The sequence below is a fragment of the Malaclemys terrapin genome, chromosome 20 (genome assembly GCF_027887155.1).
Source record: "Malaclemys terrapin pileata isolate rMalTer1 chromosome 20, rMalTer1.hap1, whole genome shotgun sequence".
Lineage (NCBI taxonomy): Eukaryota > Metazoa > Chordata > Testudines > Emydidae > Malaclemys > Malaclemys terrapin.
Genome location: NC_071524.1, coordinates 811,478 through 827,018, shown reverse-complemented (window position 1 = coordinate 827,018; position 15,541 = coordinate 811,478). Strand labels below are relative to the sequence as shown.

Below are 15,541 nucleotides of genomic sequence, written 5' to 3'. Positions count from 1 at the left end.
GCACTTCCCCACTCCCCTGGAAACCCAGCACTCAACGGGGAGCTGTGCTGAGGAGGGGCCGGTGGCTGGGTCACCCTGTCAGCCCCTCCTCACTTGGGGTCTGCGTCGCATGTTGTCACGGACTCCCAGGTCGTTCCCACTCTTCTCCCAGTACAGTCCCTGGGGGGAACCCCCTTCAGTACACCTCTCTGAGCCTTAGCATGCCTGTCTCTCGCCATGGGACCCCTCAGGGAGTCCACTCGCTCTGGACCCCCGGGGCCTCCACCCCCGGAAGGGGTTGATGCAACCCCGTTCTCTAGCCTGGAGTGACTCTCAGCCAGCGCAAAACAGGAGGGTTTATTGAGCATTCAACACAGCACAGGAAACTCTCCGGGCCTCAGGCCTGGCCTCCCTCAGCCCAGCACAGCCCAGTGTCCCCTGCATCCAGGTGGGCTCTGCCTGCTCCCCTTCTCCAGCCCAGAGCCCCCCTGCTCCCAGCTGGGCATCTGATATCCCCGGCCCCAAGCCCCACCTCTGTCCATTGTCTTCTCTCCAGGTAAATAGGGTCGCCTGGGACTCCTCCTCTCATGCGTTCTTTGTTCCCCAGTGGCTGGAACCGGTTGGTCAGGTCACCGGGTTCCTCTCTTCGCCACCCATTGTCACCTTCCCCCAGCTCAGCCCCAGCCCCCCAGCACTGCAGCCCCTCGACTCCTCTAAAGGACTTTCCTCCTGAGAGGCCGGAGTCGGCCGGCTGGGTTCTTGTTTAAGGACCTTTGTTTTCCCCTCTGCGAGCTGGAAGTTGTCCCATTGCCGTGACCTGCTGCCTCCAGCCCGCCCGTGGGGATAGCTGATTAGCAGCACCGCAAAGGCCCTGGAGATCCTTTTCCCTACCCTGGTTGGTTTATTTTTCTAGCTCACTCTCCTGGCTTTCCATCGGCTGCTGCAGTCGGGTGTGTGACACCCACCCCACCTGCGCTGCCTAAGGAGAATGGACCCAAAGCGGGTCCGGCCCTGCCTGGATTGTAACCACCCAGGGTCCAAGCAGCAGGGGTCGGGGTCTCCTTACAGCCAACACAACCACTGGTCACTAACCCGTGTTCAGCGCCGCTACCATCCCCAGAAGCCGTATTTCACCCACTTTTCCATCCTATCTCTCCCCCACTTCCCGTCTGTCTGTTTGCTAGGAACATGGTCAGCGACTTCAATACACAGACTGGACTCCATTCCAGCCTGCAACCAGCCTTCCCCAGTGCAAAGTCTTTGTCCTCCAGATGTTCCTCCAGGTGTTGAGTTGTGGGGAAGAGAAGCCCAGGGGTTATGTCCCTTCCCCTCTTTTATATTTTCTTCCAGCTTGCTGGAAAGATCTTTGCTATGACCCGGGGATGAGGCAGACCCCATTGGTCCAGCAATCTCCATTGTACACAGTCTCTGGGATAGTGGATTCTTTCCTTGAGGGGTGTTGATGAGCCATTAACAGTGTCTGGCTGGTCCTCTATTGCAATTAAAAGGGTAGCAGCAGGCATCTCTCAACCTCACAACATATTTCAGTAGCACACACAGCAATGCTTCAGAACTTCCCATACAAGAAGAAGAACAGGAGTACTTGTGGCACCTTAGAGACTAACAAATTTATTAGAGCATAAGCTTTCGTGGACTACAGCCCGGGCTGTAGTCCACGAAAGCTTATGCTCTAATAAATTTGTTAGTCTCTAAGGTGCCACAAGTACTCCTGTTCTTCTTTTTGCAGATACAGACTAACACGGCTGTTACTCTGAAACTTCCCATACAAGGACAGCACATACAGTCTAACAGGGCATGAATGTTCAACAGATCAAGACTTTTAAAATGATGCCTCACAAGGCAACTTTGTACCCAACCTATCATAATCCTATCATAGTGGTTAATACGGGGGCTCCAGGGTGCTACTTTGAGGTACAGATTGTCACACTGTGGTATCACCGCAGCACGGCCTCTCCTGGGCAGGAGGCCTGGGACGTGTGAGGAACAGACTGTGAACTTCCTTTCCCGTGCAGAGATGACTGTTTGTGGTGTTCCCGTGCCCACAGGGCGGGTGACTTGTTTCCTTTAACCTTCCCCATCTTTTCCTTATTTTTTAAGAGTTGCTGTTTAATAAATTGTACATAATCTGAACTCTATGTACTGATCAGTGGGTCAGGGAAGCATCCGTTGCAAAGAGTGCCCCAGATTGGGGACACCCTCACCCCTGTCCTAAGTGGCCACGACAAGACTGGGGATCAAGCCCGCAGGGATCCGGGGCCCAGCCTTGCCGGGGTTACGAGGACTCTGCAGCACGGGAGGGAGGAAGGGGAGCCCTCGAGGTAAGGCAGGTCTCTGGGTAAAGGGAGTGGGAGCGAGGACTCAGATCCTTTCACTAGCCAATCCCACCGGGGCGTGTATAAGCCAGGAAAGTTCCCCACAATAGTGGGACCATTCCGCCGCTTACACTAGGAGCGGGGACAGCGGCCACCCTGCCCGTCTGTCTGGAGAGTGAAATGAACCAGTTCCTCCCCCCAAAGCCCGGCTGGTCTGGGAACAAGCGGCTCTGCTCCGGTGACTCCCAAAGGAGCGAGACTTGGAGCTGGTCTGACTCCTGCTGTTGGCCGCAGTTGCTCGGCCCCTGTTTCAATAGACAGGCTGGGTGTGACTCCTTGTCCGTGGGTTTAACCCGAAAGCTTTGCCTTTGAACGGCTGCTGCTGGGGGTTTGCCCTGGAGCCGAATAGAACCAGAGGCTCGGTTTGAAATGAGCCCCGACCCCCGGCCTGTGTAACGCTGGTGAGGGAGAGAGTTTCCAACCCCCCTGAGCCCTCTGGGCCTGTGAGACACTCTGCAAAGAGCAGCAGGGTATGGGAGTTTGGGGGGCAGGATGAGGTTGGGAGGGGAGGGATTAGAGGGGAGATGGGCTGAGATCAGGGAGGGAGTTGGGGACAGGAATTTGAGGGGAGACAAAAAGGGGGCAGGTGGGTGGGTGTTTGAGGGGAGAATGAGGGTTGGAGGGGGGACAGGAACAAGGGAGGTTGGTGCTGGGTGGGGGGTTTGAGGGGAGACAGGACAGGGGCAGAGAGGACGGGGATTTGAGGGGGGATGGGATGGGGTTGGGGGGGTGGAGCTTGGAGCGGAGATGGACCAATGTCCGGGCGGGGGGAGGGATGGAGGTCGGAGGGGGGATGGGGCAAGGACGGGGGGAGGGGCTCCCCTCTCACAGAGTCGGGGTCAGTGGATGTGGGGAATTTGTTTTCCGGCCAAAACTCCAACTGAGCACCTCTGGCCAGCTGGGGGAGGGGCGAGGGAAGAGAGGGGCAGGCGATGACTCCCAGTGTCCCCCATGGCAATGGGGCAGATTCACCCTAAAACGCTCATTAGGGGGGAACCCAGGTGCCCCCAAATACTGGGAGTAGCTTCCATTCTCCCTACTTCCCTGTCAGTACCCTGCCCCACCGCTCCTGCCCCCTAAGCCCCCTACCCAGCACCAACCCAGCGCTGGGTGAGAACGGACGGGCGACGGCGCAACCATCACACCTGGGTCCTGGCTCCCAGCCCCCTGCTCTAACCACTAGACCCCCCTCCCGGAGCCGGGAATGGAGTCCCCTGACCCCCAGATTTCTCCTGCCCTCTAGCCAATGGCATATACACAAAGCCTGTGTCATGTCCCTCTCTAGGGGTCTGGCCTCATAACCACTGACAGTGTCTCCTCCAGCTTGGGGGCAGGGTCTCTGCGGGGGCATTAGAAGGTCACTGGGTCTCTCCTGGCTGGTGACCCATTGCGGGGCCTGGGATGGAATTTCTCTTCCTCCTGTTTCTTTTGAACCTGGTTGATTTAATTCACATGCTGAGAAAAGCCCCTTAGAACCAGGCGTGACAGTGTAAAGCCGCCATCACCGCTCAGCTATGATGCAAGGGGCAGCAAACCCAGGCGTCCCCCATCGCACCCGCTCCTCACACGGTGCCACGGCTTGTGTTGCAGGTGGGCAGGTTTGCAGGCTGAGAGGGAAGGCTGCAGAGTTAAACCCTCCAGCACCAGGAAATACCCCAGTTAAGTTTTCCTTAACTCTGCCCCCTTTAATTGCGTGATCACGTATTAATTTTACCTACATGGGTCACCAGCCAGCTTTGAACTCAGAATGCAGCAAAGCAGGCAGGGTGTGTGTGTGTGGGGTCTGTTATGGTTTCCTGAATGACCTCAATTCTCATCATGCAGGTCCATTACAATGCAGGCCTTGACTTGCATAATCACATATTAACTTTACCTATATGGGTCACCAGCCGGTCTTGAACCCAGAATGAAAAGGGGATGGAATTTTTATGGAAATTGTGGTCAGTGGAAGACTGAAGACCAGACCCTATGGTTGCCTGAGTCTTAGTCTCACACACCTTCCTCAAGGCTGCAGACAAGCTGTGAGCTGCATGACACCTGGCCAGGCTGACGGTCCCTGGGTTTCACAAAGCCGTTTGTTTACTTTGACCGCACTAGATTTCGCCTGCAGATTAGAGACAAGGTGTGGTGGGCAGAGGAAGAGATGAGACATCGTCAACTTCCTGTAGCTGGAGCCACCAGCTGAGTTTCTTATTTGGGACTCGGTGGAGCTGGGCACCGGGGTGTTGGTGGCAGCGCTCAGGGGCCCCTCGCTGCCCCCATTATGGGGTCTGCTCTCATGAGCCTCTTCCTTGGTGAGTATCGGAGACAGCCAGAGCATCTGTCCATGGGGGGGGAGGGGGGCGGTGAATCTGAGACCAGGGTGTGCACACAATGGGGTGGGCGGGTGAGGAGTAGGATCAGAGACCAGGGAGTATGTCCCTGGAGCGGGGGGGATCTGAGACCAGGGTGTTGTATTGAGTCACTCTGGGATCTGGTCCCTAATGAGCCGTCTCCTTTCCAGGCTGCTGGCTGGCCGGGCAGAACGGGATGTCCGGAGGTGAGTATCTGTGGGGCAGGGGAAACTTCAGTGTTCAGGACTGGGAGGTGTGGGGAAGCGATTTCCAGCCTGTTCCCACCCCGAACCTGCAGGGTCCACTGCAGGCCCCTGGGCAGGGGCTTAGAACCCTCTTCACCCCATAATTCCTTGCCCTGTGTCCTGCCCCCAGGGAGCGTGGGGCTGCTCCGCCCCCTAGGCACCCTCCCCTGCTGAGCCCCCCCTCTGGCTGGGGTCACTGAGGCCCCTGCAGTCAGGTTCCCTGGGCTCTGGTGCACAATGCAGCCTTAGGGCTTAACCCCTTCCTGTCTGCACGGTAGCTGAGGGACAGGAGGCGGCTGGGTTATGTGGGTGGCCAGCAGCAGCCTGGGGGTGTTCGCTGCTTCCATCCCTGGGGGAGAGGGGGAGAGATGAGCTCTGCAAAGACAAGGGCCGGGTCATTCCTTCCCCCTCACCCCACCCCTGTTCCTCCCCGGTGGCTGGAAGCAGCTCCCGGGATGCTGCTGGCCTGGCCACATTCTGGTGTGAACCCTGGCAGAAATCTGGGGATGGGGGCATGGGGCCCTGTGTCTCTCCCTGCTTCCCAAGTGTTGCCTCAGGAAGACATGGCGCCAGGTACCAGGAGAGGCGGGTCCATCCCTGATGGCCCAGCCAGGCATGGAGGGCAGAGAGTGCTGGGCAGGGAGGATGGGGTTGGCCTGTCACCCCCCCGTGTGAGAGAGGGGTACGTGCGTGTGTGTGTGTGTGCGTGTGTAAAACCTCTCCCCGGGGAGGAGAGGGGATAGGGGTGTGTGTGTCACCCCTCCCCATGTGAACCCTGAAGCCTCACAGAAAAGAGGGTAAATAAAAAGAATTCAGCTATGCAGGATTTCTTTTTAACAGGGGCTCAGTCAACTTGATGTTAATTTGAGTCTTTGTACTGCACAGTTCTCGTTGATTGCCGTTAAACATGCTTGAATACGAGTAATTTTACCAGGTGTCCCATATTCAGCAGAGGGAAATATGGTCACCCTCCTGGTGGGCTGAGATCAGAACCCAGCCCTGCCCCCAGTGCAGTCAGGGGTGACTCCGGATTGACCCTGGGGGGCTGAGATCAGAACCCAGCCCGGCCCCCAGTGCAGTCAGGGGTGACTCCGGATTGACCCTGGGGGGCTGAGATCAGAATCCAGCCCACAGGTTCCCTGTGGATGCAGTGAGGTGTCTGTTAGCCCTGGTGCTATTCCTGGGGCTGGGCACTAAGGGCAGGTTACAGAGACACGGGGAGGGGTTTGTGTCTCCCCATCTCACTCCTGTTTGTGTGTGAACGCAGAGCTCCCGGCGCCCGGACCCTCCATCTCCGTCAGCCCCAGCGGAGTGATTGCCGTGGGGGGAGCCGTCACCATCCGCTGTCAGTGTCGGTGCGGGGCCAGGAGGTTATTTCTGTATAAAGGTGGAATCGAAATCCAGGAGCTGGACGCTGCTGGGGACGGGGGTGAATTCACCATCCCCAGTGCCAGACGGGAAGACGGAGGGGTCTACATGTGCCGATCTCGCTCCAGATCAGAGTCGCCCAACTGGTCGTATTCCAGTGACATTGTGCGGATCGTTGTAGTAGGTGAGGGGCCCAGCTCGGCATCCCTGCTCCCAGCCCCACACCCAGCCAGACCATCGTGGTGGTCTCTGGGCAGATGGGACACTCCTTGGGGTGTCACTTTACCTGCATGTGCCTCCATTTCCCCTTGTCTGAATGGGGGATAATCATCCCTCCTGCACCTTGTGTCTGGTTAGATCCTCAGGGCTTGGCTTTAGGGCGGGGGCTTTTACTCAGCATGTTTGTTCAACACCCAGGACCTCTGACTCCCAGCCCTCTCCCGATCTAACCACTAGACCCCACTCCCCTCCCAGAGCCAGCGATAGAACCCAGGAGTCCTGGCTCCCAGGCTGCGGGGCCCCATTAAATAGATAGACGGGTGTGGAGGGGTGCTCTAGATATTAGGCAGTTTCTGGTGTAGCTCCCAGGAATCTCTGGGATCTCGGAGAGATTCCTCTGGCTGGGTTTTCTCCCAGGACCCCGTCTCTGGGACCGTGCAGCGAGGACGGGGCGCAGTGACTGTGACAGGGTCGTTCTCATGACCTGTCTCCTTCTCATTGCAGAGCTCAGCTACCCCAAACCCTCCATCTCCCTGCGCCCCAGAGGCAGGGTCGCCCTGGGGGGAGCTGTGACTGTCCGGTGTCAGGGTTGGCACCAGAACGTGAGGTTCCTTCTGTACAAAGATGGAAACCCGAATGTGCTGCAGGACGTGGAGCCGGCTGGGGACCTGGCTGAGTTTCCCATTCGCAATGTGAGCTGGAGAGACGCCGGGAGCTACAGCTGCTATTATCACGACAAATGGTACCTGTTCATCTGGTCGCATCCCAGTGATTCCGTAGAGCTGGTGGTAGCAGGTGAGGGGCCCGGCTCTGGATCCCCGCTCCCCGCCCCACACCCAGCCAGACCCTCAGGGGCAAGGGCATGTGCCTGGGGGGCAAGCAGGTGCAGGGCCCCCCTGAATTAGTGGGTCCGGAGAAGAGAACTCCTCCGGGAAGCAGAGGCAGCTCTTCTGGCCGCGGGGGGCACACAAAGTGCCCCTTCAAAAGCGGCCACATTTTTATTCCTGTGCACGTCACTGATCAGGGGGTCTCTGCGCCAAAGGGGCGCTCAGAGCCAGACTCTGCCCTGAGCCCTGGGCCCAGCAGAGGGGACGCCCGGGTAGGGGGCAGGGACAGAATCACTGGTGGGGTCCAGAGCAAGGGGGCAGCAGCAGCTGCTGGAGGTTCGATGCTGAAGGGGAGGGGATCCCTGCCCCCAGGGGGATGCTGCCCCGGCCTTCCCCGCTCTGGGGGCGCACAGAGGAGTCAGGCCCAGGTGCTGCCCAGCTGGCCCCGCCCCCGCCTGTGACTGCATTCCCGGGCTGGCTGTGTGATGCCCACCGGGGCTGGGGGCTGTCGGGTTAAAGAGCAGTGGGAGCTGCACACGTTGGCTGCTCAGAAGCAGCCTGGAAACAACAGCTGTGGGGAGACCCCCAAGGATTCCCGGGCAGTGGAAGTGGGGGGAGCTCGAGCCTGGGGCGGGATTTTTTTGTGATGGGGAGAGAAAGAAAACAGCGAGGGACAGCAGCCAGCAGCTCCTCTCCGAGCGCTCCTGGTGGAAATGGCTGGTAGAGTTTGGAGGGAGGGTGTCCAGCACCGGGAGAGAGACACCAGCAGCCAGCGAGGTAACAACCGGCACCAGAAATGAAGGAACCCAGCGAGCGGGAGCCAGTGGATAAGGACCCGGTGGCCGAGCTGTGTCATCGAAGGGGCCAGACAGAGAGCTGGCAGGGGGAAAGTCCCATTGAGAAGGGACAGAGATGACAGGAACAGGAGGAGGCAGACAGAGGAAAGACAGAGGCATGAGTGGGAAAGTTACAGGAAGAACCAGGCAGTGAAACAGGAAGGAAAAAGAGTCTCTAAGTTACAAAGCAATTGTTAGAAAACCACAAGAGAAGTAAAGCACGAATGAAACGTGATGGAAACCAGCTGTGAGCAAAGAGAAACGGGCTGGAGAAATGAGGAGGAAGTGAGCTGTAGCGAAAGTAAAGCAAATAGTACGGACAAAACGTCCACCCAGCACTTTCAGGGGCAGCGACAGGAAGGGATAAGTTGTCCGAGAGCAGAGGGACTCTAGAAAAAGCAGCGGAGGGACAGTTGTTCAATTGAGAAGCTGACCCATCGCCTGGAGAGAGAGCTGCAGGTATCTGAGCTGGAACTCAGAGCAGCAAACAGAGACGGTGCAAGGGGATGGCTCAAGATACAACTGTGATGAACTGGGACTGTTCTTACCGTGGTCTGTGAATGCTGACAGGGGAGTGTAGCTAGGATAGTCTGCATTGGGGGATGGGAGACTGACCTACGGAGGAGACCTGAGCATGTAACCTGAGAACCCAGGAAGGGGTTAGAGGCCAGGTGACACCTTTGCCCGGGAAACTGAGCAAAGGTGGTGGGAGGGGTCGCTGAAGGCAGAGTTTCAGGAGCTTGCTGGTGAGATGGCTGGGAGGCAGACGAGGCTCTGACCTCGCAAGGGGGCTGGGATGCCCTGAGACCCCAAGATGGACCCAATTGAAGGGGGTCCTGTTGTCTGTGCCTGCAAGACCTGTCTTGGACTGTATTCCTGTCATCTAAATAAACCTTCTGCTTTACTGGCTGGCTGAGAGTCATGGTGAATCGCAGGAAGCCGGGGGTGCAGGGCCTTGTGTCCCCCCACACTCCGTGACAACAACAAACCAGCCTAAGAACAGAGAAGCCGCGAAGGGACCGTAGAGCGGTGGGTTCTGGCCTAGTGCCTTGGACGTTCTAACGCCAGATCCTGGTGCTCCAGGAATGTAAATTGTTGCCCAGGAAGTGGGTTGAATTCAGCCAATGGCAGTTACTGTCCAGGCGAGCTCAGCAATAGTTCCCAGTGTGACCCTACCCAGCAGTTCCTGCTACACCAGCCAACTCTGATTCACTTGTGATCATTCCCCACTCAACTGATTTCTCCTTCCCCAGCTGATGGAGATAAAACACAATTGGCCTCTAGGTCTCCTCGGCCTCTCCTTGCCCTGCCCCAGCCACCTCTCCACGGGCTCCTTGCAGATGGATCCGCGCCGTTGCCCTGCTGAGGGGTGGGGGGCCCTGTGCCTCTTGTGTTGCTAGCCCAGCTCCCTTGGTCTTGGATTTGAGGGAAAAGCATCCAGGAGACTCTCTCCCTGCAGGCCCCTGTATCGGCCTCGTCACTGGGGCCGGGCTGTGGGGATGGGGTACAGTTACCGTGCTGGGGTCTGGGTCTCACGGCCTGTCTCCTCCTGCCTGCAGAGCCCAAACCCAACATCTCCCTGCACCCCAGTGGGCGGGTTGCCCTGAGGGGAGCCATGACCATCCGGTGTGTGTCGGTGTCGGGGAGCGAGGGTCCTTCTGAGTAAAGCTGGAGACCCGGACGCACGGCGCGCGATGGATTCCGCTGGGGACGTGGTTGAGTTTCTCATCCGCAGAGTGAGCCAGGGAGATGCAGGGAGCTACAGCTGCCAATACAGCACCAAGTGGGACCCGCCCGTCTGGTCGGAGCCCAGCGACCCCGTGGAGCTGGTGGTAGCAGGTGAGGGGCCCGGCTCAGCATCTCCGCTCCCAGCCCCAAACTCTGACGGACCCTCAGAGCAAGTCTGGGCTGTCGGAATTCACCCTCCCTGGTTTGATTCAGCCCCGGTTGGCAGACAAGCTCCCCAGTAGTTCTATAGACACAGGGACGTTCCTCCTACGAAATAGAAACAGCCGCGTCCAGACCTGCTCCGCAGTGACTCCAGGTGTGAATGGCACCTGACTGGGTCAGGGACCGTCTCTGTGTCGTGTGTCTACATCTCCGAGCACACGGGGGAACTGGCCAAAGACAGGGGCTCCTGGTAATTAATACGAGTCAGTAATGATTTTGGTTCCGGTTTCCGTGGAGCCAGGCAGGGGCTGTATCTGCGCTCATGGTCTCGCTGGGCCGATCCTCCCCATTCTGGGATCCCGGGGTGCTGAGCCGGCCCGAATCCCTGGGTCCCGTCCTCTCCCCAGGGACGCCGGCTCAGCCCAGGGAAGAGCTGCCATTGCCGGTTGGGTGGAGGAGACGTTCCCAGTATAACTAACCACAGACACCAGGGCTCCAGCTTTCTCACCCCCACGCCCCACCCCTGACAGACGCTGGTTCTATTCCCGCAGGGGGAACCGACCCGACTCAGCCAGGAACGGCACCAGCTCCCACCGGCCCAAGCAGCACGGGACCAGGTACCAGGGCTGGGGGCACGAAATCACCATCAACCCCCCCAGAAACAGGTTTGTGCTGCCCAAGGAGCCGCCCTCAGGGGGAGTCACGAAGGGCTGGGTGGGTGGGAAGGTGGCAGATCCCCACAGCAAATGTCCCATCTGAACCCCTCCCACCAGCCTCATTTCATATGCTGAGGGGGGGGGAGTGTCACTGGACAGTTGCCAGATTGGCTTGGTGGGGGCAGGGCCTGGGAGAGCTTCCCCCCAATGCACAGCCCCACCCCGGGGGCCCCACAAACAGAGAGCATAAGAAGAGCCATACTGGGTCAGATCAAAGGTACAGTATCCTGTCCTCTGACAGTGGCCAATGGCAGGTGCCCCAAAGGGAATGAACAGACAGGTTATCAAGTGATCCATCCCCTGTCACCCAATCCCAGCGTCTGGCAAACAGAGGCTAGGGACACCATCCCTACCTATCCTGGCGAATAGCCATTGATGGACCTATCTTCCATGAATCTATCTAGCTCCCTTTTGAACCCCGTACTATACTGCCCACAGGCACCACAAACACACCTGTGTGGGGCACAGCTCGGTGCTTATGCCCCTGGGAGAACGGGGATGGATTGCTGGGGATAATGGCCTCGTGTATCCCGTCTGTCTGCCTGAGTCTGCAGACAGCCCAGCAGAACAGCTCAGAAGCAGGGCTCCCCCTTTGCTGGGGTGCTGCCCAGTTGGGCATTAGCCCTGGAACCTCTCAATCCAGATAGACATGATGTTAACACTTGAACCCACTGATTCAGAGTGACACACTGTTGACTCTGGAACCTACTGATGGCTGTTGCAATGACAGCACAATTATGTCTTCCACTGCTGATCACTTCACCAAGGCATAGTTCTCCCAATGATCTCAAAGTACCCTTCTGGGCCAGAAGCCCCCTCCCACTGCCATCCCCCCACCCATACGATTCCTATGCAGAAGTGAGCTGAAGCTGCTGAGAAATTCCCAGGACAGGGGCAGGACCCGAGGGTGGGGGTGCTGCAGGATCTGGGCCCAGCTGACTTCACAGGCATGGGGCCTGAGGTACACCCCCCACACACACACCCCACCCCAGTACAGCCCTCTGCCACTGGGTGTGAACCCCCTGAACACTATTACCCAGAATCCCCTCTGATCCTGCCCCTCCCCAATAGCCCCATAGCATGTTCTGCTGTGAGTCTCTGGGTCCTTGAGAGGGAGGGGCTGGGGCAGCAGGTAACGAGATGCTCACAGCCTGGTGGTGCTTCCCAGGTGGATCAGAACCACGCGCAGCACCGGTTCTGACCTGCACCATCCTCACCGGGGTGAGCGTGGCAGCTGACGGCTTCCTCCTCCTCCTCCTCCTGGCCTTCCTCTGCTACAGAAAATCCCGAGGAAGTGAGTGCCCTGCCCAGCGAGGGACGGGTTAAACCCGCCGCTAAGTTGGGCTGGGAAGGGGGTCAGGGTTTGGATGGGTGACAGGGAAAGAAACCCAGGGGGTGGGGCAGAGGCCCAGCAGGGGGCGCTCTCCCCTGGCAGTCAGGGCTGGCCCCAATGCCACAGGGCAGCACTAGGTGGCGCTGTGCTGCAGGGAGTGGTGGTTCCGCGGGGGATATTGGGCTGCAGGGGGTGGGGCAGGGGCCCAGCAGGGGGCGCTCTCCCCTGGCAGTCAGGGCTGGCCCCAAAGCCCCTGGGCAGCAGTAGGGGACGCTGTGCTGAAGGGGGTGGGGGCTCAGTAGGGGGGGCTATGGTGCAAGGAACAGAGCGGGGGGCTCAGTTGGGGGTGCTCTGTGGTGCAGGGAGTAGGGCAGGGGGCACTGTGCTGCAGGGGGTGGGGTAGGGGCTCACTATGGGGGCGCTGTGGTGCAGGGGGCAGGGACCTGTCTCTTGGGTATCAGGCTCAGCATCTGGAGGGGGCGGGCTCCCCTGGCAGAGCGGACACATCCTGAGTGTGGGGGGGTATGCTGATATGGGGTGCAGCCCTGATTCACTGTGTGCCTTTGGGGGCGCCCCTGCCCCCCTTTGTGCCTTAGTTTCCCCCGCTGCACCACGGAGCTAGTGACCCTGCCCCACCCCAGTGTGCTGGGTGGTAGGCGGGCCAGTTTGCAAAGGGCTCAGATGTGGGGTGGGGGGCTGGGCTCAGGGCCCTGATCTGGACCCAGCCGCTCACCAGGGGGGTGTCTCTATTCCTCAGACGCCCTCATGGGCAAACAGAAGCAGCTGGATGGCCTGGTAAGTGCCCCCCACTCCTCACCCCCCCAGCACCAATGCACCATCCAGCCCTCCCTCCCCACCATCCGGCCCTGCACAGGTCCCACTAGAGGCATGTTCTGACGCTGAACCCCCAGACTCTGCCTGGTCCCCCCCGTACCTCCTCAGGGCAGACACCGGAGCTGGGGATCAGAACACAGAGAATAAAAGCCTGACCCTGCACCCCCAAAACTCACCTTGACCCCCGCAAACCTTCCTCCAAACGTTTGCATTTGTCTGAGATTTGCGGAGGGTCAGTGGAATTCCATGGGGGGCAGGTGCCAGGGGGCAATTTCCCTGATCTCTGCCCCATGGGACTGAGTGGGCAGGGGGTGTTGCTGGATTCCCGGGTGGGTGGGGAAGAGCAGCTCTCCGGAGCCCCCTGCTGGAGAGGACAGAGCGTGTCAGAGCAACTGTTAAACGGGGGGGAATCGCTGCCCTGCCAAAATCTTAACAACCGGTTCCCTATAAAAAGTTCTGATTTAAGGGATGTGCCACAGTATGTATTTTTTGTACCAATAGGGTTACCATACGTCCGTATTTTCCCAGGAGAAATGTTTAAATTTTAAAAATTCCTCCCGGAAGGCGATTTAAGAACCAAAAAGCCTGACATACGGATGTATGTTAACCCTACCTAAAGTTCTTTTTTAAAAAGATGGGTCTGAACTAGAAATGAGCTCTGTTTCACATGTGTGGGTCCCTGCCACTCCCTGGGGGTGTGTGCACATGTTTGGGTCCTGGCTGCTCCCTGCCCCCCTCATTGAAGCAGGTGTGGAGGATTACTGCCCTGGGAACTGCAGGGCACCAGTGGATGTGGGGCCAGCTGCAGACAGGGGTGTGGGGCAGGGCTAGCCGTAGGCAGGGGGCGCGGGGCTGGCTGTGGGCAGGGCAGGGGGTGCGGAGCTGGCTGGAGACAGCAGGGTGTGGGGTTGGCTGGACTGGAGGCAAGGGGGTGCGGGGTTGGTTGGAGATGGGGTGTGGGGCTGACTGGAGGCAGGGCAGGGGCTGACTGGAGGTAGGGGCTGGGTGCAGGCAGGGCAGGGGGGGTGCGGGGCTGGCTGGAGACAGGGGGTTTGGGGCTCTCTGGCTTCGGGCAGGGCTGCAGGGGGGTGCGGCAGGGGTGGGCTGGCTTTGGGCAGGGGATGTGGAAGGGGCTGGCGGCAGGCAGGGGGTGCGGGGCTGGTGCGGGCAGGGCAGGGGGTGCGGGGCTGGCAGCGGGCAGGGGGTGCGGGGCTGGTGCGGGCAGGGCAGGAGGTGTGGGGCTGGCAGTGGGCAGAGGGTGCGGGGCTGATGCGGGCAGGGCAGGGGGTGTGGGGCTGGCAGCGGGCAGAGGGTGCGGGGCTGATGCGGGCAGGGCAGGGGGTGCGGGGCTGGCAGCGGGCAGGGGGTGCGGGGCTGATGCGGGCAGGGCAGGGGGTGTGACAGGGGCTGGCTGGGGCAGGGTGTCTGGTACTCACGGGGAGAGCGGCTCGGAGCAGCCCGAGCAGCAGGACGCAGCCCAGGCCCAGCAGAGCAACCGGGGACCCACGAGGCAGCAGCGGGAGCCCCAGGGCCAGGGGTTGGGGGAGCAGCAGCAGCAACAGGGCCAGGCAGCGGCCCACATGGCTCCGCAGCGCAGCGCCCCCGGTGGCCAGAGGAGGAATTATACACTTCCCGGCCGGAGCCCATCAAAGCCGCAGCACCCACTCCTTGCAGGGAAACGGGTTAACAACCGGTTCTAAAACCGCTTCAAAATTTAACAACCGGTTCGCGCAAACTGGTGCGAACCGGCTCCAGCTCACCACTGGCTGGGATCAGAACTGTCTGGTGTGTGTGTGTGTGTTGGTGTTCTCTCTCTCTCTCTCTCTCTCTCACACACATACACACACACACACACAGAGTGTTTCTCTCCCCTCCCAGCCCCTGGAGCCCGATCCCAGCGCCGAGGGACTCACCTACACTGAGCTGGACGGCCAGGCACTGCAGGGCAAGTGGGGCGGCCCGGCCCCTGGCCCCGAGCCCGTCCTGTACGCCATGATCAACGTGAACCAGGGGCTCAATGGGCATAGCCCCCAGGGTGCAGGGGCCCCCCCCCATAGCGTGAACCCAGGGGGAGTTATTGCAGTGACGGGGCAGGGAGTGTCGGCCACCAGGGGGTGACAGAGTCATCCCCCCCCCCAGAGAACGGGCTCAACTTATAGCCCCCCATAGCCCTCCCTCCAGCTGCTGCTGCCCCACCCAGTCCCACGGGTGGGGGGCCAGGAGGGCTCAGCACCGGGAGGGGGAGGGGACAAGCCGAGGCGGCTGTTTGTGTTATTTTGCATCCTGTTAATCTCCAGATTTGTAATAAACACAGAACCACAAACCAGCCTGTGACGTTCCCCTGGTGTTATCCCGACCGGTGATCTGCTCGGTCACTCCAGTCCTGCTCCGCTGTGAGACCCCCATAGGGTGACCAGACGTCCCGATTTTATTGGGACTGTCCCGATATTTCCTTGTTTGTCCCGCATCCCGACCGATGTGCGGTCGGGACACTGGACAAACAAGGACATGCTCTGGACCCCAGAAGTGCTCGCGCCCCCCCCGACTCCGCTCCCTCCTCCCCCCATT

General features: G+C 59.6%; 1 protein-coding gene across 1 annotated transcript in view; it reads left to right on the top strand.

Moving 5' to 3' along the window:
• Nucleotides 1-15,255, top strand: part of LOC128826311 (immunoglobulin superfamily member 1-like) — a 37,909-nt gene extending 22,654 nt beyond the window's left edge. Inside the window, exons 11-18 of the mRNA XM_054009559.1 lie at nucleotides 4,876-4,911; nucleotides 6,218-6,502; nucleotides 7,042-7,332; nucleotides 9,848-10,039; nucleotides 10,642-10,755; nucleotides 11,975-12,100; nucleotides 12,897-12,934; nucleotides 14,852-15,255. Of these exons, the coding sequence (XP_053865534.1) occupies nucleotides 4,876-4,911; nucleotides 6,218-6,502; nucleotides 7,042-7,332; nucleotides 9,848-10,039; nucleotides 10,642-10,755; nucleotides 11,975-12,100; nucleotides 12,897-12,934; nucleotides 14,852-15,091 (1,322 nt within the window). The 3' untranslated portion in view covers nucleotides 15,092-15,255. The remainder of the gene's footprint in view (nucleotides 1-4,875; nucleotides 4,912-6,217; nucleotides 6,503-7,041; nucleotides 7,333-9,847; nucleotides 10,040-10,641; nucleotides 10,756-11,974; nucleotides 12,101-12,896; nucleotides 12,935-14,851) is intronic.
• The last annotated feature ends 286 nt before the right edge of the window (nucleotides 15,256-15,541 follow it).